We start from the raw sequence: 21,290 nt of genomic DNA on the forward strand, positions 1-21,290 counted from the left end.
TCAAAACGGGTCCTAAGAAATTCAATATTTGAAATTATTGGGAGAGGTATTAAGAATATCACACAAATCATTGCTTTGTTCACCAAAACAATAATAATAATAATAATAATAATAATAATAATAATAAACATTGTTTTAGGCATCTGAAAAAGACATCCCAATTGCTATTTCAGTGGGTATAAAAGCACCACTTGAAATTAGAGATTCTGAAGTAGGAAATCATTCTGGAATAGTAAGTTCAACAGTAGCTGAATATGCTAAGAGGAATGAAGATCAGATCAAGCATCATTCCCATTGTATGGGAGTAGATGACGATGAACAGAATAAACACTACAGGAATCTGGACCCAAAACCTCGAGATTGGATGGGAGTGGATAGAAATCATGTTGAGACTGACTGTGCTAATATGGAGTATGAAGATACAGAGAATAATGGTTTGCTGAATGATAAGAATAAGCAGGGTTCTCTAACCCCTGCAAAAAGCTTAATCAGTTATCAATGAATGTCCTAATGTGGAATACTCGAGGGGCTGCCAAGAAAGATTTTGGTAGTACTCTTAAGTCCATGGTCAGGAAAAAATCTGTTGATATTGTTGTTCTTCTTGAAACCAGAACTCAAAGCGAGGTGTGCAAAAAATTAATGAAGAAGTTGGGATTTGATAGCCTTTTAGTTCAAGAAGCGTAGGGTTTTGCAGGGGGTATTTGGTTAATGTGGCATAGTTCAAAGATGGATATAGCTCTTCTATCCAAGTCAACTCAATTTATTCATTGTAGAGTCTCTCTTCCTACAGGAATTCATTTCATTTCACTGCTATTTATGCTAGTCCTTCTCAAAATGTTAGAAATAATCTTTGGGAGGATCTTAGAAAACTTAGTGAAACTATGAATAGACTGTGGCTGTTGGGTGGTGATTTTAATGAAATAGCTTACACACATGAGAAGATAGGGGGTGTTCCAGCTAACCTAACCAAGTGTGCTAATTTTTCTTCTGTGCTTGAAGACTATCAAGTGACAGATTTGGGCTGTGATGGTCCTCTATTCACCTGGAAAGGTCCTAAATGGACCAATTTGAGGAGAATTTTTAAACGGCTTGACAGAGTTGTAGCGAATTTGGAGTGGAGAATGATGTTTGATGATGCTAGAGTGTCTTCCCTTCCTCGGATATTATCTGATCACAATCCTCTATTAATAAAGTTATTTGAAAATTCAGATAAGAAAGGTAAGAAGCCTTTTAGATTTTCTGCATCCTGACAGGATCATCAAGCTTTATCCAGGCCAAGTGGGATTCTGATTTTGATTTTCCATATATGTTACAAAGATTGGTGCCTGAACTTAAATATGGAATAAGAAAGTTTTTGGGGATATTGATAGAAGGAAAAATAGTATTACCCAAAAAATTGCCAACATCCAGAATGATTCTCAAGCTCTATTGAAGTTGGAGAATGATTATCAGAATATGCTCATTAATGTTCTTCGTGAAGAGGAGCTTTTTTGGTTTCAAAAGTCCAGGAAGAAATGGATTGCGTACGGAGATAGAAATACTCGTTTTTATCATCTCAGTACGGTTGTAAGAAGGAATTCGAATAAAATCTTCAAGCTTAAAAATGATGGTGAGGCTTGGATTTCATATCCTGATGATCTCAAAAACATGGCTTGCAATTTCTTCAAAACTCTTTTCACCGAAGACATATGTGACAGAAGGTGGATTTCTTCAGGAAACCTTTGGCCTGAACTTATAGAGCCGGAAAAGGATTCTTTAAGCAAAGTCCCGGATGAGATGGAAATTAAACAAATAACTTTCAGCATGGAGCATTCAAGGCACAAGGTATTGATGGTTTTCCTACGTTTTTCTTTCAGAAGAATTGGGATTTAATTAAATCTCAGGTATGTTCCTTAATTAAGAAAATTTGGAATTATCCTGAAGTTTTAGCATAAATAAATTCTACTCTGCTGGTATTAATTCCTAAAGTCCAGAATCCGATGAATATCAAGCAATTTAGGCCAATTTCGTTATGCCCGGTTATTTATAAAATTATCAGCAAGCTTATTGTGAGTCGTCTGAAACCAATTATGAAGAAAGTAATTCTCCTGCTCAATCTAGTTTTGAGCCCCAGCGCCATATTCAAGATATTATCATCATTGTGCAAGAACTGATTCATTCTATCAGGAGAATGCAGGGTAAGAAGTGTTTTATGGTGATTAAGGTGGATCTTGAGAAAGCTTATGATCGTTTAAATTGGAAGTTCATTCATAGAGTGCTTGATTAAATTCAGATTCCTGATAGACTTTCAAAACTGATTATGGCAGCTGTCACATCTCCAAAAACTAACATTATATGGAATGGAAAGTTAACATAGGAATTCCAACCAAGCAGAGGTGTCAGACAAGGAGACCCGATCTCTCCTTACTCTTTTGTCTTGGCAATGAAGAAGCTTTCTCATATCATTGATATAGCAGTGAATGAGAATCTTTGGAGGCCAATAAGAGCTGGTATGAGTGAACCCAAAATATATCACCTCCTATTTGCGGATGATTTGATGTTATTTTCTAGAAGCCAGTGAGGATCAGCTTAATATCCTTTTCAGATGTTTGAATTTGTTTGGAGGCATTTCTGGGCAAAAGGTGAATATTCAAAAATCTTATATTTATTTCTCAAAGAATACTCCAGATGAGTTAGCTACTAAAATCACTAAACAGAGTGGATTCAAAAGAGTAACAAATATAGGAAGATATCTTGGAGCAATGATACATCATGGTAGAGTTACTAAAAATTTATTTGCTGGTATAGTTGAGAGAGTTAAAGAAAGATTATCTAGCTGGCAATCCAAGTCTCTCTCTCAGGCGGGCAGAGTGATTCTTTCTCAATCTGTGTTGTCTGTTATGCCGTATTACTTCATGCAAGCAATATGATTACTAAAGCTGTCTGTAATGGATTGGAACAGCTTCAAAGAGCTTTCATATGGGGTGATACAGAAAGGAAGAAACATATGCATCTTATTGGTTGGGACACAATTACAAGACCAAAAGCAGATGGAGGGCTGGGGTTGAGGAAATTGCAAGTCATGAATGAAGCTTTCTTGGGAAAACTAGTTTGGAATTTTGTCAAAGATCTTGATCAACTTTGGGTGAAGGTACTAAAAGCTAAGTACACAAATTCATCCAATACTCAGACTGATTTAAATTGGAAGAATGGTAATTCTCGACTTTGGAAATTTATGTGTGATGTTTGGAATAAGCTTAAACCCAAGCTGGTTTGGGATGTGGGTGATGGATCTTCAGTTCTGTTTTAGGAGGACCATTGGGTGAACATTGGGGAAAAACTTGCAAACAGAGCTATTGTTCAAATTTCCCCAACAGAGGCTGGTAAGAGAGTAATTGATTATGTTACTCATAATGGTTTTTGGGATTGTGAGAATATATCTAATTTTCTTTGTGATGATTGTGTTCAAATTATTAGAAGTATGCTTCCTCCTCATGAATCTAATGGATAGAAAATGGTTGAATTTAGTTGGATCAGATGAAGTTTCTGTGAAAAATATTTATTTTACATTGCTAAATCAGAATAGTTCTAATGGTATTGACAGAAAATTCTGGTCAGCCATTTGGAATTTAAAAGAGCCCAATCGGATAAGTTTGTTCCTTTGGAAGACTGCTCATCATCGTCTATCAACTAGGAGCTTCCTGGCTAACTTTAGATTGTGCCCTCCTAGCTGTCCTATTTGTAATTTTCATGAGGAATTCATTATTCATATGGCACGTGACTGTCCCAAGATTAAAAAAGTTTGGTCAGATATTTTGAGGCCAAATTTGATAAATGATTTCTTTGATACTGATTTAGATTCATGGCTTTCATTGAATATTAAAAATATATCTATTTTGTGCTTTGATGCCCCCTGGTCGTTGGTTTTTACTGTTACTGTTTGGTTAGCTTGGCATTGTAGAAACAATCAGGTGCATGGTGTGGAAAATAACGGGAAAGCATACAAGGTGCAGTCCGTAGAGAGTCTGGTTCGTGAGTATACACAAGCCTGGATAACTTCTAAGGGGAAAAAGCTGACAAATAATTACATTTCTGTTCCTATTAGATGGTTACCTCCGAACACATGTTGGGTGAAATTAAACACGGATGGTACAGCCAGGAGTAATGGCAGGGGTGCTGCTTGTGGAGGAATTATAAGAGATGAAAATGGTTATTGGAAAGAAGGGTTTGCTTACTATGTTGGCCAGTGTTCAGCTTTTGTTGCAGAATTATGGGGCGTCCTTGATGCTATCCGGCAAGTATACCGTTTCGCATAAGTAGTAAAGTAGTAAGAAAGATCGTCTCCTCAGGGATTGAAAACCAAGTACTAAAATAATCAGTCACTTTAAGTTGAAAAACTTGATCTTTTGTTGGGAAAATTAAATTGAATCTTAGTAACCATAAAAGTAAAGACTTATTTTTTGAGTTTTTGTATTTTCAAGAATGAAAAGAAGAATAATAATGGAGTTGGTTTTGAAAATATGAGAAAGAATTGCAGTTAGGGAACACTCTCCCTATGATCCCCACTTATTACTTTGGATTGATACAAAATACTTATTTATATAATTTCTCAGATAATTATGATCTCAATATATTAATAATTAAATCCCAATCCCTTGGTAACTTAACCCTTTAACCTCACTTAGAATTCTAATCCCTTAGTAACCCCTCATGAGAATTAAGCAATGAACACAATAATTCCAACATCTGCAATTAAATAGACATCTATCCCTAGTATGCATACCAATAGTTATCTTATCTCCTTTCGAGATCAGAAACCCCAATATCCCTATTTAAGGTTCTAACCCTCAAACTATTTTCAACTATCAAATTGATCAAGTTTAATAAAGAAAATATCAAATACGCACAAGATAAGATAAAGAAATTTATATAAACGAGTAAAATAATTTAAATCAATCCGTCATAACAAGGGTTCATATAGGGTTGTGACCCTAACTACAATAAAAGAACTTAGCCAGACATAGTCATATCCGACATAAACAAATATTCAAAAGAAAGCATAAAAACTATAATTACTAGAAAGAATGGAGAAGAATTCTTGATCTTCAGTCCTCTACTGCTTGCTCCGAGTTTTGAAATTGGTTGCTTTGTTGTGCTCCCAATCTCCTTATTTATAACTACCGGCATTGAGCCCATCCAAGAGTTTGTATTTGATTTAAACTTTGTTTCCTTTTTTTCATGTAACAACCTTGGAGATTTGATTGATGAATTAGAATTTCAAATCTTGATTCAATCTTACCACAAATCATCTAATCTTATCTCTAATTTGGATAGAGATCTCATTGCTGAATCAAAAACTTGATTTTTATATCTTTTTCTTTTCCAAAATTGCCCCGTTGCAAAACACGGGGTCTGAGCATTCGCAAACTGACGCTCTCAGCGTCAAATTCACGCTTCAAGCGTGAATGCTTCTGTCTGAAAAATTCCTTCCACGCTGCCAGCGTGAGATCCACGCTTTGAGCGTGGATTTTGATTTTGCAAAATCCTCGTTTTGCTCCAGTTTGTTTGCTTTTTCCTACAAAATTAGCATAAAATCAGTATTCAATCCTTGATTAAGATTTTGACAAATTAACAGTGATTCTTGCTCTTTTTCTCAAGATTTCATCAACATTCTTTCTCTTTTTGGCTCAGATTTCCTTATACGCCAGGCGCATATCAGTCCTCAAGGGTCTTGAATTTGCTTGGGCTCTAGAGGTTGGAGACCCTGCATCTTAGAAAGTGATTCAAGCCCAGTTATCACTTTGCTCTCCAGTAGTGGAAGAGCAGCTCGAGAGTTTTGATTGGTGACTCGAATTCGAGCATGGTTACAAAAAAATTGGCAAGTTCACCTAGTTCATGTTTTTAGAGAAATAAATAGTTGTGCAGATTGACTTTATAAATATCCTTTAAACTATACTGTTGAGAATAATTTTTGTGTTTTTTCAACCCTCCCCCTGGTATTTGACCTTTGTATTGGGCTGATTTGTCTTTGTCTTGTAATTTCAGAACGATTTTATTGTTGTTGTTGTTAACCCCCATAGATGACCAATTTTTTTTTAAAATAACATATAAAGGAGTGAGTCACCTTTAATTTAGAGTACTAAACCAATTAAACATTTAATATTTGTTTAAAGAAATTAAATCAAATAATAAGTTTAACAACCGCGTAATAAATTATCATTAATGTAAATTAAGAAGATTATAACTAGCTTGTTATTAACTTATATGAGAGAAGTAATATTTATATTAATCTAAATTCATAAAATGGGATTAGTTAAGGTATTATTCAAAGAGACATAATGTAAATTATTGCTTAATGGAAACTAATATATTTATGATAAAAATGTGAATTTAAAACTTTTACTGACTTGCATTCATTGATATTTTACATTTATATTTAGGCATAAATGTAATATTGTATATGTGATTCTATCTTAGTTTAACAAAAAATAGATTTAACCATTAATTGAATTCAAAAAAAGTGATATGATATTTTTTATTTTATTTTCTTACTCAGACAAGGGCTACGCAACTCAAGCGTAGAACCCTCGTCATGGGAATTTAAAAATTAATGTTTCCTGCTATCTTATTTTCAAGTACCCTCAATTATATTTTTACAATATTATAAGATAACACATGCATGCATCGTCATTTCTTCAAACTAACTAAATTCGGATAATATTTTTCTCCGTGTGATAAGATAAAAGTACTAGAACTAGGAGAGAGAAAATCAAACCTAAAAAATGCTTGTGCCGCAGGAGATAATACTTTCCTCTTGGCAAAAAAAATTTATTTATTGTAATTTAATTAAATAATTACGTATTTATTGCAGTTTGGGGAATATATACGGTTCTATTGCACAATGTGACGTTTTTTTTGGGCGTCACATGTGACGCCTCATTTAGGCGTCTCTCACCAAGGGAAGACGCCCCAATGGGGCGTCTCTCATGAGGTGTTGACACGTATCATTTCTCTCTCCAAAAAAAATAATAATTTAATCATAAAACTTCTGAAGGCCATAACTTTTGACTCAGGTATCCAATTCAGATAATTCTTTTTTTGATTCCACATAACTTTTCGAGATCTACGTAATGACATATCATTTGATATATTTTAATTCTCACAAACATAATTTAAATTTGCAAGAATGGTACTATACGAGCGTTTAAACCTAAAAGTCTCTTAGTTCTTTCTGAATCAACACCAAACACACCAAAACCAAGTGTTTGAAAAAAAATAGTGTACAATGTTATTGAACCGAAATTCATATTGTGTATCGTTTGGTTGATTTTTTGTATCTTGAATCATACGGTATCATAAGTTACATCCTTCTGTTTTATGACTTTTTTCTTTAAAGCCATTTAAATTATAGCTTCTGAATAGTTTTCAAAAATAAAATCATTCTTACTTAGAGATTTATAATATTTATTTAATTATTTTTTTATTATACAGATTTTTCAAATTGATTTTTGAGTTTAAGTCACAAATCAAATCTTTATTTTGTTTTCCTTATTAATGATAATTTTTTAGATTTTTTTAAATTTAAATCACAAACCAAAACTTTATTTATTTTTTATATTAAAAATTAAAAAATAAGATTTTTTTTTTAAATTCAAATCGCAAACTAAATCTTTATTTTTTTATATTAAATTACAAATCTAGTACTTAGAGGCTTGTGGATTTAAATGCTCTTATAATACCATTCTTGCAAATTTAAATTATGTTTGTGAGAAACAAAATATATCAAATGAGATGGCATTGCGTAGATCTCGAAAAGTTATGTGGATTTAAAAAAGGAATTACCTGAATTGAATACCCGAGTCAAAAGTTATGACCTTCAGAAGTTTTATGATTAAATTATTATTATTTTTTTAGAGAGAAATGACACGTGTCAACACCTCATGAGAGACGCCTCATTGAGGCATCTTCCCTTGGTGAGAGACGCCTAAACGAGGCGTCACATGTGACGCCCAAAAAAGACGTCACATTGTGCAATAGATCTGTAAATATTCCCCAAACTACAATAAATGTATAATTATTTAGTTAAATTGCAATAAATATTTTTTTTTGCCCTTTCCTCCTTCCTATAAATATGGAACGTAGTTAAGTAGGTCATAAACCATAAAAGTTCACGTAACTCTTTCAGAATCTTCAAAGTAAACTAAATTAGGATAAAGAAATTAAGAATGTCTCAACTTGCTCAGCAAGAGAATAATGCAAATGCAGCGATGACTCAGTGGACTAGGGAAGACGACATTGCCTTTGAAAACGCCCTCGCTATCATCCCAAAAGCCATGCCTGAGCCAGAGTATTGGGAGAAAGTAGCCGCTCTTGTCCCTGGAAAATCACCGGCGGAGGTCCAAAATTATTACTGGGTATTGGTCCATGGCTTGTTAGAGATTGAGACGGGTCGAGTGCCGTTACCGCACTTGTTGCCGGTGCTGATGGAGGCCGACGGAGGTAACTATGGAAAGAAAAGGTTGACATGGACAGAAGAGGAACACGGGTATGTTTGTGTAAAGTACTCATTTATTTTTAATTATTATTTATCTCGTTACTTAAAATTAGATGTGTCAAAATGGGTTGACATAACATGAATTTGACACGACAAGGATATTTTTTTGTGGGTTGACAAGACATGCACGAATAACATGCAAACTAGGGATTAAAATGGTAATTGACAAAAATAAAATAAAATAAAAGAGCAAATATCCTTTTGTGTTCTCAACAAAAAATACGAAATTCATTTTAATCTTTTAGAAAAAAAAGTCTCTATTAGTCCTTTTTTAGGGACTAATATATGTCTTTTTTGAATTTCTGAGGGACAATAATTTCAAAAAATTGAAATTTTAAAGTGACCATAAATTGACTTTTTTTAAGAGATTAAAATGAATTCCGAATTTTTTTTTGTTGAGAACCCAAAAGAGTATTTACTCAAAATAAAAAATGGATTGAAATAAAAAAAATAATTAAAAATCTTTTAGTACTATAATAGTACTAAAAGATAATCTAATGTAAAAGACTTATTTATTTTTAATTATTATTAATTTTGTCACTCAAAATCTTGGGTTCGAATCTCAAAACAATTTCTTAAAGAAGTAGAAGGATAATTCATCTCTATCTTCAGGGTATAAAGAGGAAAGATTTTTCTAGAATGGTTGATTTACCTTATTCCTCCTAATAAACAGAATAGGAAAACCCAAACATTAGAGGGAAAATATGTTTCTTATCAAGAGTCACTTCAATTTGTTTTTAATTAAACTTATGATGGATTTTTCGTATATATATGTATTCGTGAAATTTTATGATATCTCTATATTTGTTTTTTTTGTGATAGGTTATTTCTCGCTGGGCTGCAGATAAATGGCAAGGGAGATTGGAAAAACATTGTTAGATATTTTGTTAAGACAAAAAATGCAACACAAGTTGCTAGTCATGCCCAAAAATACTTCCTTCATCTCTGTAACACCCCGTATATATCCGGTAATGTTATCATAATATCGTATTAAGCTGCGCTTAATTAAAATACAGAATTACTTTTTCTTTTCAATTATGGTGCCATTAACATTACCAACTTGCTTAATAATCAATTAATAAAACATCGCCTGTATGTAATTGCAATAAAACAGCTAACTGAAATACCTCATAACATAGATAATATAAGTGTGGCTCTAGTCACGGAACTACAACAACGTAGACCGGACCATCTAACAGTTAATCAACTCTAAACTACAAGTACTAACAGAAAGTGTCATGGACAATCCCCATGCTCACTCAAATAAGGCAACATGCCCAACATCAGTCTCAACAACAACATATCAAAAATAGCGGAAAACATAAATAGCATCCAAATCCAGTCATGCTAACAAATAAGCAGAAACAACATAATCAGCTAAGCTCCGGCCTCCTGCCGCCTGAGACATCAGTACCCATACTACCTGATCCTGAAATAAGCATTCCCTAAACGTGGGGTAAGATCTCTAATCTAGAAATCTCAGTGAGTCCTCAAGGATCTTCCACCCCAAGCTCACTTACATGTGCAATATAAGTTCAAAAACAGTTTATCATTTATCATTTCTAAAACAATGCAATGCAGCAGATAATCATGCCATGTGTGTCAATACTAATCTACTGGCCAGAGACAGTGCATGTATACGTCTATCACCTACACACCGTGCAAGTACCACTTGCATTCACCCCGGTACACCGTCTTGTATGGCGCTACATACTCAGGCTTCCCGTCAAGATGAAACAACACATGCATATTAAAAGCCATTACATGTAAAGTTCAATCAACATATCAAATATCCAAAAGCATGTACACAACATGCATAAACCATACCCCCATGGGACATGGTGGAACCACAACATGGCTAAACCGAGGACACGAAAGCTTACCTTGCAAGCTAACTCCAAAAGCCAAGAGTCCACAGCTCAAAGTCCAAACACAGCAGATTCACAATCTGTTATGGACCAACAATACATCAACAACATGCACCACAAGCATACAATATTAAGACAACGCCTTTCCATACGTTTAACGTCTTAAGGCTCCATACCAAGCCATAAGCCCTTAATCACTTGATTCTGACTTAGTTTAATTAAAACAGAAGTTCAACTTCATCAATCTAGGGTCCCCAAACCCCCAATAGCCTACTGTCCTCACAGCACAGCTACTGTTCTTCGAAATCCCATAATATCCGGATATTCCTCGGGACCATATCCGGATATACAATATCCGGATATCTCAAGTGACATATCTGGATATGCCATATCCGGATATCCAGAATCCCATATCCGGATATCTATTATCCGGATACACAAAACCCATATCCGGATATCATATATCCGGATATTCATCGGGCACATATCCGGATATTTCACGACAGAATGCAGAAAATGCATTTCGTGAAGATATCCTTCCAAGGTTGGGTTTTTACCGATTTTAAACACCTAAACATGCATTTCTAGGTGTGTTCAACATTACCCAACAACAAGTTATCATCTTTAAGCCTTAACATGCATCAAGCTTTCATTTTTAAGTTCAAAGACTCAAGACCAAAGGTGACAAGGCTTACCAAAACTCAACCAGCCAACAAGAGGTGCTCTTGGAGCTCAAAAGGTCACTCCAAGATTCTGTCTCTCTCTGCACACGAAAATGGTATACCAAGGTGGTCATTTTACTCAACAAGAAAGCTCCTTTAAGCTTCAAAACCCAATGAGCAAGGAGGTACTCCACCCAAACCCCAACTCAGAGCACAAACAGCCCACAAACAGTGGCCAAACCTCAAGCACAGCACCCTCACACCCTCTCAAGATGTTTCCCAAGTGTTTCCCAAGTGAAAGGATGAAGGAAAATCAAGAAAGATCAAGACTTGGTTCAAGAATGGAAGGAAAGGCCAATAGGGCAGTCACCAAGCAGCTGATCAGCTCCCTCTCACGTTGGTTTTCTGTTTTCTAGGGCTATGTGCCCTTAAAAATGGGTATTTATAGCCCAAGCCACTTAAACACACAGTATTAACTTTAATTGCTACGCTTAGCATTTTAATCCCAAATTTTTGATTATGAAACTACATAATTTTCTAAGATTTATCATATTTTTCTTATAATTTTCTGAGCACTTTTCCGGTACGCGCTTTTCCAAGCCAGTACCGGTTTCTAGCACCAGTTCTCATTATCTGGACTTGAAACTCGTTTTACAAGTCCTACACATTATTCTAATAATTGTCATGCACTTATTATAATTTTCCGGGATACTTTTTCGGTACGTATTTATACCGACTAGCAGAACCGGTATCTGCACTTTTCTTCCGAAAAGCGACTTTCAGCATTATTACTCACTTACTATAATTATTAAAGCCTCATAATAATTATTAGGGTCAATTATGGAATCATTTCCTAATTTTGCATAATTAATTAATTAAATACCTTAATTAACGGTGCGGGTTCTTACAATCTCGCTCAAGGTGCCCAAAAGAAGGAAAGGAAAAGAACAAGCATCCATGACATAACCTTAAATGCTGAAATCAACATTGTGGTTCTTGCTGATGATGTTCAAATGCTTCAACACTTACAAAAATTGCAACAGGCACATGAATTGAGGGACACACAAGAACATAATTGTGGATATGTTATTTAAACTTTTGTTGCATTTTGGTATGGATTTAGTTATTTTCATTTACATCTTTTAATGTTTTAGATGGTGGAAGAAAGGGTGCAGCATCGGCGTACCCTTTTAAAATTGAAGGAAAATAAATGCTTTATAATTTTTAAAGCGAAAAGTTACCTGGTTTTAGATTTGGAGGTGGTAGTTCTTATTTAAAATGTTTTATATGGATAATATATAGTCTATTATACTATGTTTGAAAAGGATTATTTCAGCACAAAGTTGAAAAAAAATTCTGGTGATGTTACATCTAATCAGTTGCTTTTATTATTCTTTTGTTTTTAATTATAATAATTAAACCGCTTGAATTCAAGTATCAAGTGATTTATTTAGAGTATAAACTTACTCTGTATGCTAACTCCTAGCATGACATAGAAACTATTTATGTTAGTGTCGACAAAAATAGGATGGGGCAACAGGTCTATTCACGTGTCATTGTATATTAAAACGGTGCAAATATCTTTCTCGAAACTCTGCCAAATTATATCAGTGACAACAGAAATTGTTTCCAATTTTATGTATGATATTCTTTTACCCTCTTTTCAGTACCTTTATAATTTTATTTATTTATTAATTAGAGAATTTAAGTATTCTATGGGATAGCTATAACAATATTCATGTGAGCCCAAAGACGCAACTTTTTATATTTAAGTCCACTAGTAAGCGTAAAAATTGAATCTAACCTTACCTCAACCAACTTGAGCCTTGCTAAGAAAGGATCGGCTAATTAAGTGAAATTTTATAGGGATCTTTTAGTTTTATCAAGGCATTAGTGTTTTTCATATTATAAGAGATAATTTTATCTCCTACACACATAAAAATGTGAGGAACTCATGTTTTATTTTTCTCTCTTCTTTTTACATGACCCCACACATTTTTATATGTGTGTAGGAGATAAAATTATATATAACTCCTTTTATCAATTATTCTACATCACTAGGATATTAGAGAAATGATCTTTGGTTGTTCTGCAAAGTTTAATCATCCACCCCAAGTAGCTACCCAACATTCTTGTTCTTTGGGAGATTTCTAAGTGGGTTGGTAGTTAATAGAAGTTTTGGTTTTTAGCTCTTACAACTTTTGATTAGCACGCTCACATGCTGATGTTTATTATGATTACAAATGTTATAGCTTTCTACATAAGGGAATTGGTACGTGTCAGCCAAGAAAGAACTGAAGCCATTGTTTCGGGACCACCAATTAAGTGCTGTATATGCCACGTACTTACGAATATTATGCACTCATTGATTGAAAATTTTTAAGTACTCCTCCTTAATAAGTAGGAGATTTCTCTTGCATTGCATTATTAAATATGAATTACCTTATTAAAATGCAGTTACATATTGGATTCCCCACATAGTTAAAATGGTAAATATTCATTAACATAAAACGTGCTCTAAGACCAAGAATACCAAATAATCTCTCTAGCAGCGCCAAAAACGTAATTGAGTGACAGGACAGAGACTTTGCCAGAGGATAAGTCAAAAAATCTTCGGTTGGGGGATTAGTCTCGTCCTTTCTCCGGTTGCGAAGCTTAGTGCACCCACTGTTATAATGAGGGGCTAGCCCATACGGGCCGTACCCCGAGGGCATGGTGCCCTGAGAAGGTTGAATGGGGATACCTCCTGGCAATGTACCCAAAAAAAAAAATATTTAACTTTGCAACATATTCTTTTCTAAATTATTTAGTAGTAAAGGACACATTAACTAGAAAGAATTTATAAAGTGAGTTGAACTGTAGCGAGTTTTCAGGACAAATAATTTTCAAAACAAAAAAAATGATTTTAAAAGAGATCCACAATAATAAGAAATTCAATATTTAAAATTATCCGTAGAGGCATTACAGAATATCACACAAATCATTGCTTTGTTCACCAAAAATAAAAATCACTGCTTTAGGCATCCAGAAGAGACATCCCAATTGTTATTTTCCACAATTTTTTAAGGATAGTAATTGGGAACTAAAAGCCATAAAATATTCTTTTTAACATATTTATAAAAGCAGGAGACAATAACGTCAGTTAGTAATAACACCAGAAGAAAGAGAACACTGGAATTGGAATTTTTCATTCATGATATACTTCTTGTTACAATCACTATTGCTCTCTGCACAGAAAAAAGTAAATTCAATCTTGTCCTGCCTCCTGCATAATATCACTTGCATTAACTGGGCATTTGGTGTAAAAAAGAGACCAGTTGATGGGGTAAACTGGACATTTCTCATAGCACCTTGGGCTCTTCCAACCATTTCCAGACAGTTAGCAAATCAGTCTCATCTCCAATGAACAAAAGCCCAACCCTATCAGTAACTATCTGTAATGACCGAACATCTTTTTTCAAAAATAGCCTACCCCTTTCTGAAAATCTGTACATGTAGACATGGTCAGGGGCTGTACAACATTTACCCAACACAGAAATATAACAACCAGAGTTACAGAAGGAAAATGGATGCAAGTTTAAGTTCACTTACGATGGAAAGTCATATATGCGAAATGAATTGTCTCTGCACGAGCAATACAATATACGCTTAGCTTCTGCATCAGTCACCCCACAAAGTGCAAGAACATCCTATAACAAAAACAAAAAAGATTTATTGTGTGAATCAACCAACTCCATGACCATTATAAAAAATATCAGCTTGATTTCTAAAAATGAAATCACTACTAAAATATACTTGATATAAAATAAAAAATTTACTTATGCAAACATCTGGTTACGCAACTTACATTTTCCTCTGTGTGCGTCTATGTTACTTCCAAAGTTCCCTCCCCAGACCTTAATAGTGCAATCGAATGAACTTGATAACAAGTACTGATCACAAAAATAAGGGATCAACCAAGTGTTGGCTCGAGTGTTTTTTTTTTATTATTCTCCAAGTTACCTCAGAATGCTAGGAATTGTGTGGCTTCCTTTTATGTTAATATTTTTGGACAGGTTGTAATTGGAATAGCTCTTCCAGTTAGACCAGACAAACTTTATTTTGGCAGCACTGATGGGACAGTTCGGATGTGGGACTGCCATTCTGGTCGATGTGCTAGCGTGATAAATCTTGGTGCCGAAGTTACCTCTTTGACACTGAGGGTCCATGTGTTTTTGTTGGTGTCCGGAATTCTATTAAGGTAAGCTCTTCAGTTTTCAGGTTGTTTCATTTTGCAGTCATGTCTTTTATATATAAGCAGTACATGTTTGCTGATTATGCATGGTTATTGTGAAGGCTTGGAATATCCAGACTGCTTCAGAGTTTACTCTTGATGGACCTAACGGGCAAGTCATTGCTATGACTGTTGGCAACTCCTCTTAGTGATGCAATCAGTTCAAAGGGGGTCTCATACTTTCAGAGCTGCCTCTCCATGCAGAGATTACACCACCCTACAATTTAAATAATCACATGATAGATAAATTGATATATGACATAAAAGAACTGTTAAAGAGTATGATAGAAGCCTTATCAAAGAGAAAATCTATCTAGTTACTAATTACAGAAAGAAGAAAAAAGTGAGAATAGTATTAAATAACAAAAATAAACCACTGAATGAGAAGTTACCTCTGCTCCAGCAAAAAGTGTATAATTGCCAACGGTCATAGCAAGGACTTTCCCATTAGGTCCATCAAGATTAAACTCTGAAGTAGTCTGGATTTTCCAAGCCTTCACAATAGCCATGATCACATAATCAGCTAACATGTAATGCTTATATATAAAATACATGACTGCAAAATGAAACAACTTGAAAACAGAAGAGCTTACCTTAATAGAATTCCGGACACCAACAAAAACCCATGGACCCTCAGTAATCAAAGAGGTAACTTCCGCACCGAGATTTATCACGCTAGCACATCGACCAGAATGGCAGTCCCTCACTCGAACTGTCTCATCAGTACTGCCAGAATAAAGTTTGTCTAATCCAACCGGAAGAGCAATTCCAATGACAACCTGATGTCAAAAGTTTTAGTTTAAGTACTCCAAAAATATTAACATAAAAGGAAGCCACATAATTACTAGCATTCCGAGGAAACTTGAAGAATAAATTAAAAAAAAAATTTCCAGCCAACATTTGGTTGATTATAATGCTGTTGGTAGTTCCTAAATTAAACACCATATAGTAAAATTAAAGACTCCATTCTAATTAGCAATTATTAAAATATCAGTCAAAAAATAATTCAGCTACATATCAAGTTCAATCCATTCAGATATCATCCAAATACTTAAAACCAAGGTCAATAAATAATAAGATTTTTACAAAAACACATAATTGGTATACATGCACATGTTTGTTGTATTCAATACTAAAAGATGGTATTACAAGAAAGTACCTTCTTGTGTTCTTGAAGCTTCGCTATTGCAGAAATCTCATCACCATAAAACCATGAATGTAAATTACAGCACTAGTCACCGTGTATACAATTTCCATACATCCAGAGTCTACATACACTTCATGACAGCTTCTGAGAAGCCTCGGGGACATTGGTCCCATCTCCATCTTCACTCTTTCTAATCAACACTGCCTTTGAATCATAGTAAGGGGTCTTCTTATGTGGTTTCGGAGAAGCCTCAGCCACACTCGTCCCATCTACATTTTTTGGAATCAACACTGCCTTTGTGTTATGCATAGGGGCCTTCTCAGGTGGCTTCTGAGAAGCCTTAGTCGCACTTGTCCCATCTCCACTCTTCCTAATCAATACTGCCTTTGAGTTGTACTTAGGGGTTTCTCAGGTGGCATCTTAGAAGCCTCAACGAAACTTGTGTCTTCTCGGAAGAGGAACGGGGCTTCCTTGGATAAGGATCGACAGTATTTCCATGATAATAGACAATAGTTGGCAATGGGATTTTATAGTGCAAAAACCTGCATGGATTTCTGTTGCATCTAGCCAATACACAATGGTGTACCACCGATTCGTTCAGTCCTCCTCGCCACTTTTATAGCCATAATACTCTAAAAACAAACATTCAAATGGCGCCCCAAATCAGACACTGAATCCCATCGATAAAACCCTCCATATCTCATGCTTTCTTCCATTAACTCATCGATAAACAACAAGCCACAGAATAATTTACCCATAAAAAACCCAAAACCTTCTGCATCCCAAATTTTCCATAATCACACATAACTATAAAGCAAACGATGAACACGGAAATAATAATAAGGGTAGAACAACTCGATCGCAGAACTTCCAGTCTGGCAACCTCAAAACCCATACCAGAGTTGGGCGAAAGACTAATAATTTAACCTTGTTCAGCAACGTTAATCGCGACCACCCTAAACCCCCAAATTACCGTATCACGAATCTTTCAAAAAACCCTAAAAAATAAATTGAAAGAAACTCTAAAATCGAAACCCCTAATTCGCAATAGGGAATTGCATGAAACTTCACCAAGATCAATATAATCGCACAAAACATAGACTCTCGCAGATCATCCATCATAGTATAGGGAGAATACCAAAAGGAGTATTCTAGGATTTTGGGATACAAAGAAGAAGCAAACCTGAGCTGGTGAAGCGCAGAGAAATCCTTCAGAAATCGAATTCATTATTAATCGGAACGAACATAGAATAGCGAACAGTAAAAGAAAGGAATCGAAAGGAAAGAAAAATGTTAGTAGAACAAAGAATCTCAGTTTTCTCAAGTGCACATCCTTCAATGTGAAGCAAACGACAAAACCTTCTCTTAGAGAGAACATTAAGTCCAAAAACTTTGTCTTTATGATGCTCGAGGAAGGAATTCACCCATAAATCGTTGAGTTTCAATCTTATCCTACATCCTTGAACTTATCACAGATTGCAGCCACCTTCTTAGGATCCAATGCATAGAAATTTTTCTCCCTTATAACAAGATTCATGAAGTTCTCAGGTTGACTACTTAGCAAAAGATTAATTAATTACCGTGCTTCTACCAAGCAGCTCTTAAAACCATCCTCAATGTAAGTTTCACCCAAACCAGCAGAATAGCTTTTGTCGCAAAATTCTCTATGATCTGAAGATCATATTCAATATTCATAACTGCATTCGCGTTAAACCTTTTGACACTGTCACTAGAGAAAGCAGCCACTATGGAATCCGAAATGTGCTCAAAAGCACTGCTCCAATTTTGTACATAGCATCAAAGGGTAAAATTTGTTGCGCCGTTGACATAACAGACTCAACAAGTCCAAGTGAGGACATATCATTTGCTAAGTAGAAGCACGACAATTAATTAATCTTTTGCTAAGTAGTCAACCAGAGAACTTCATGAATTCTGTTATAAGGGAGAAAAATTTCTATGCATTGGATCATAAGAAGGTGGCTGCAATCTGTGTTGACTTTTTTACTCACTACTATAAAATAGAATGATGATGTATGGATATAGTATACTCTCATATTTGTTTTGAAGGATTGATAAGATTTATAAAGGAAAAATAATTGATTAAATTATTGCCGGCAACTTATTATGAAAACAACTAGATTATGAGCGGGTTTAAACATTAATTTAAACTTTCTTTACCCAAAAAAAAATCGGAGCCGCTGCCCCAAACTCCGCCACTAAATGTGCAGACATCTAAATGTGCAGACATAAATTTTTTTTTCTGGGTCCGGGTCCGCCAGTGAGTTGAAGGATTCTCCTGATGGGATCTTTGGAAGCCTTGCTAATCAAAATTTAAAGCAAAGTGCAAGAAAGAAATCAATGGACGTGCTCAAAAAGCTACTCAAGGATTTCACTTGATAATACTTGGAAACATTCTTTCATTGGAAGTAGGGTATAGTTGAAGTGTTCTTCTTCTTCTACTACTTTTGATGTTTAACTTCAGAATGAATAGTGTTTCAATATTATTCTGACTTTATTACTCAAGTGACGATTCAACAAGTCCAAGTGACCCGGTTGAAGCTTTTCCTTGTAATTTTCATCTATGAAAATCACCATGTCTTCTTTGGTTGACCCATAGTCCTTATTCTGTTTTCTGGTTGCTGTGCATATCATCTGAACCATAACAATAAGAACAAGAACAAGAAAGAAAGAAGGAGCGTCTCAGAGAGAGAGAAGAGGTTGCGCTGCGGCGTCACAACCAAAATCTAAACCGATTAAATGATGCACCAAGGTCCAAGGAACGTTTCTCTCAACACAACCGAGATGAGATTCTCGATTTCTCCCTATAAAAAAATGACTCACAAATGACTCAATAAAACCCTAGATTTTTCATCTTTCAGAGGACGAAGAATGGGAGAGAGGGCATCGAAGAATCAAGAAGATGAAATATGCCACGTAATAATTGAAGACCAATCAACCATTGAGTATATTGTCATCACAGCACAAAACGCTACCTTTTTGGCCGTGTTGCAACTATACCAGCTAAATGGGAAAGCAAATGGGCCTCAGAAATATGATTATCAGCCATTGGCCCGCAGAGATAAAAGTGCAAGACAACAGCAATAAGAGTATAGGCCCAATCAGCAGTTATAGCATATACATAAGACACATGGCCAAAAGATCAAAAGCAACATGGTACAACGTTTATGAAATAAGGGGGTGTTTGATAGAGGAGAAATTTTTTTATGTCTGAGAATCATAATTCTCAGGGATATGATAGGAAAGTGAGTTTCCAAAGAATGTGATCAAAAGTTATTTGGTAGATCAAAATATTACTGGAAATATTGGCCCAAAATTACCAATTCTATGTTTGGTTAATTGTCATATATTACTGGGATTGTGAGTTGATTTTACAAAAATAACCTTTATCACTTCCAAGTTCCAACTATCTCTCTCACTCACTCTCAGTCTAGAAAACACCGGCAACCGGCAACCAAAAACCACACTGGAGTGCAGTTGGGAACTTTATTAAAAAACTATTAACATGAACCATTTTTATTGCTGATGCCAAATCGAACCACCAACAGGACCTGTACCAGCATACACCATTTTTTATTTTTTCCCTTCCTAAAACTCCAAATTCACCTCTTTTACTTCAAATCGAACTTGTCTGCAATCGATTTTACAGCTTTGGCCGGAGAGGGAGGATGGAGGTGAAGCGACTTGGGAACAAGCAGAGAGGGAGGGAGGGAGGGTGAAGCGATTTGGGAACCATAGTAGAGAGAGAGAGGGGAATGGGTATTTTTGTCCAAAAAACTTGAAAATATTTTCCCACTATATAGGTTTTTCAGAATACCATATATAAGATGGTATTATTACTTGGAATTTTTCTTCACAAATTAAAATACCAGGAAAGAAAAATACATAGGAAAATTTCCCACCTCCTTGTACCAAATATGGGTATCTTGGAATCCCAATTTAAGTTTCCTAGGATTTTAAATTTTATCCTCCTACCAAACACACCCTAAGGGAGATGATTTTCTCATGTCACTGTTGAGAAATCATCTCCTGTTGTCACACTAATTTTTTTTTAAGTTTTTTTTTTATTTCTTTATTTTTAATGATGATGGGTCCCACTATGCAAATGTCTCTATGACAGAAGATATATATAAGCTGCAACATAAGAAAATGTTTTCCCATGAAATAAACTAACACCACTAACAGTTAATATTTTACATGTTCTTTCAAAAAGAAGATGAAACAAAATTGATGAACTCAATTGATAACTGAGTACAATGCTACTACAGATGGAACTAGCCAGGTAAATTGGAAAGGTGTAGCATACTCTTTTCTTTTTGTATACCAAGGGAATAAAAACAACTACACGCCTCTAACTAACCGAGGCCAAGCAATACCAATGTAATCACTATAGAGTAAGCTAAAACAGTCCTCAGGGGGATCATCCAATAAAACAGTTCCCCATTCTAGATTCAAAGCCATATTCGCTAACCAGTCTGCTACCTTGTTTCCCTCCTTAAAGATATGAGAAACTTCCACCTGCCAATCTTGGTTCATCAGATTAATTATCTTGTTAATCAGTCCCCTTAGTGGGTGATTTTCAACAACTCCTTCTCTTATCATCTTAATCATTACCTGAGAGTCTCCCTCCAAAACTATTCTTCTATAACCCAACTCCCAAGCTGTTTGGAGACCAAGATAAGCTCCCCAGATCTCTGCTTTTACAGGACTACATGATCCCAGATTTCTGGCATAACCTTTTAGCCATCGACCAGTTTCATCTCTCAGGACTCCTCCACACCCACATAGC

The 21,290-nt window shown here is 35.1% G+C and overlaps 2 protein-coding genes across 2 annotated transcripts; both read left to right on the forward strand.

Annotated features, from left to right (window-relative positions):
* The first annotated feature begins 498 nt into the window (after nucleotides 1–498).
* On the forward strand, nucleotides 499–2,266 carry LOC133293538 (uncharacterized). Its single transcript, XM_061492114.1, has 4 exons — nucleotides 499–624; nucleotides 774–1,218; nucleotides 1,352–1,824; nucleotides 2,039–2,266. The coding sequence occupies exons 1-4, from the start codon at nucleotides 499–501 to the stop codon at nucleotides 2,264–2,266; spliced, it is 1,272 nt and encodes a 423-aa protein (XP_061348098.1).
* A 5,938-nt stretch (nucleotides 2,267–8,204) lies between these two features.
* LOC133293539 (protein RADIALIS-like 6) lies at nucleotides 8,205–9,412 on the forward strand. Its single transcript, XM_061492115.1, has 2 exons — nucleotides 8,205–8,534; nucleotides 9,356–9,412. Exons 1-2 carry the CDS (start codon nucleotides 8,205–8,207, stop codon nucleotides 9,410–9,412), a joined length of 387 nt encoding a protein of 128 aa, XP_061348099.1.
* Nucleotides 9,413–21,290: the final 11,878 nt, after the last annotated feature.

Source organism: Gastrolobium bilobum, unplaced genomic scaffold (genome assembly GCF_033153095.1).
Source record: "Gastrolobium bilobum isolate Gb01-03AN ecotype WA unplaced genomic scaffold, APGP_CSIRO_Gbil_v1 utg2421, whole genome shotgun sequence".
NCBI classification, from domain to species: Eukaryota; Viridiplantae; Streptophyta; class Magnoliopsida; order Fabales; family Fabaceae; genus Gastrolobium; species Gastrolobium bilobum.

What these genes read in the sequence shown, in the direction of transcription:
- LOC133293538 (XM_061492114.1), top strand. Translation starts at nt 499, where the DNA reads ATGAATGTCCTAATGTGGAATACTCGAGGGGCTGCCAAGAAAGATTTT. An exon ending in AAACCAGAACTCAAAGCGAG is followed by an intron (nt 625 to 773) that starts GTGTGCAAAAAA and finishes TATTCATTGTAG; the next exon opens with AGTCTCTCTTCCTACAGGAA. An exon ending in TGAAAATTCAGATAAGAAAG is followed by an intron (nt 1,219 to 1,351) that starts GTAAGAAGCCTT and finishes GGAATAAGAAAG; the next exon opens with TTTTTGGGGATATTGATAGA.
- LOC133293539 (XM_061492115.1), top strand. Translation starts at nt 8,205, where the DNA reads ATGTCTCAACTTGCTCAGCAAGAGAATAATGCAAATGCAGCGATGACT. An exon ending in AGGAACACGGGTATGTTTGT is followed by an intron (nt 8,535 to 9,355) that starts GTAAAGTACTCA and finishes TTTTTGTGATAG; the next exon opens with GTTATTTCTCGCTGGGCTGC.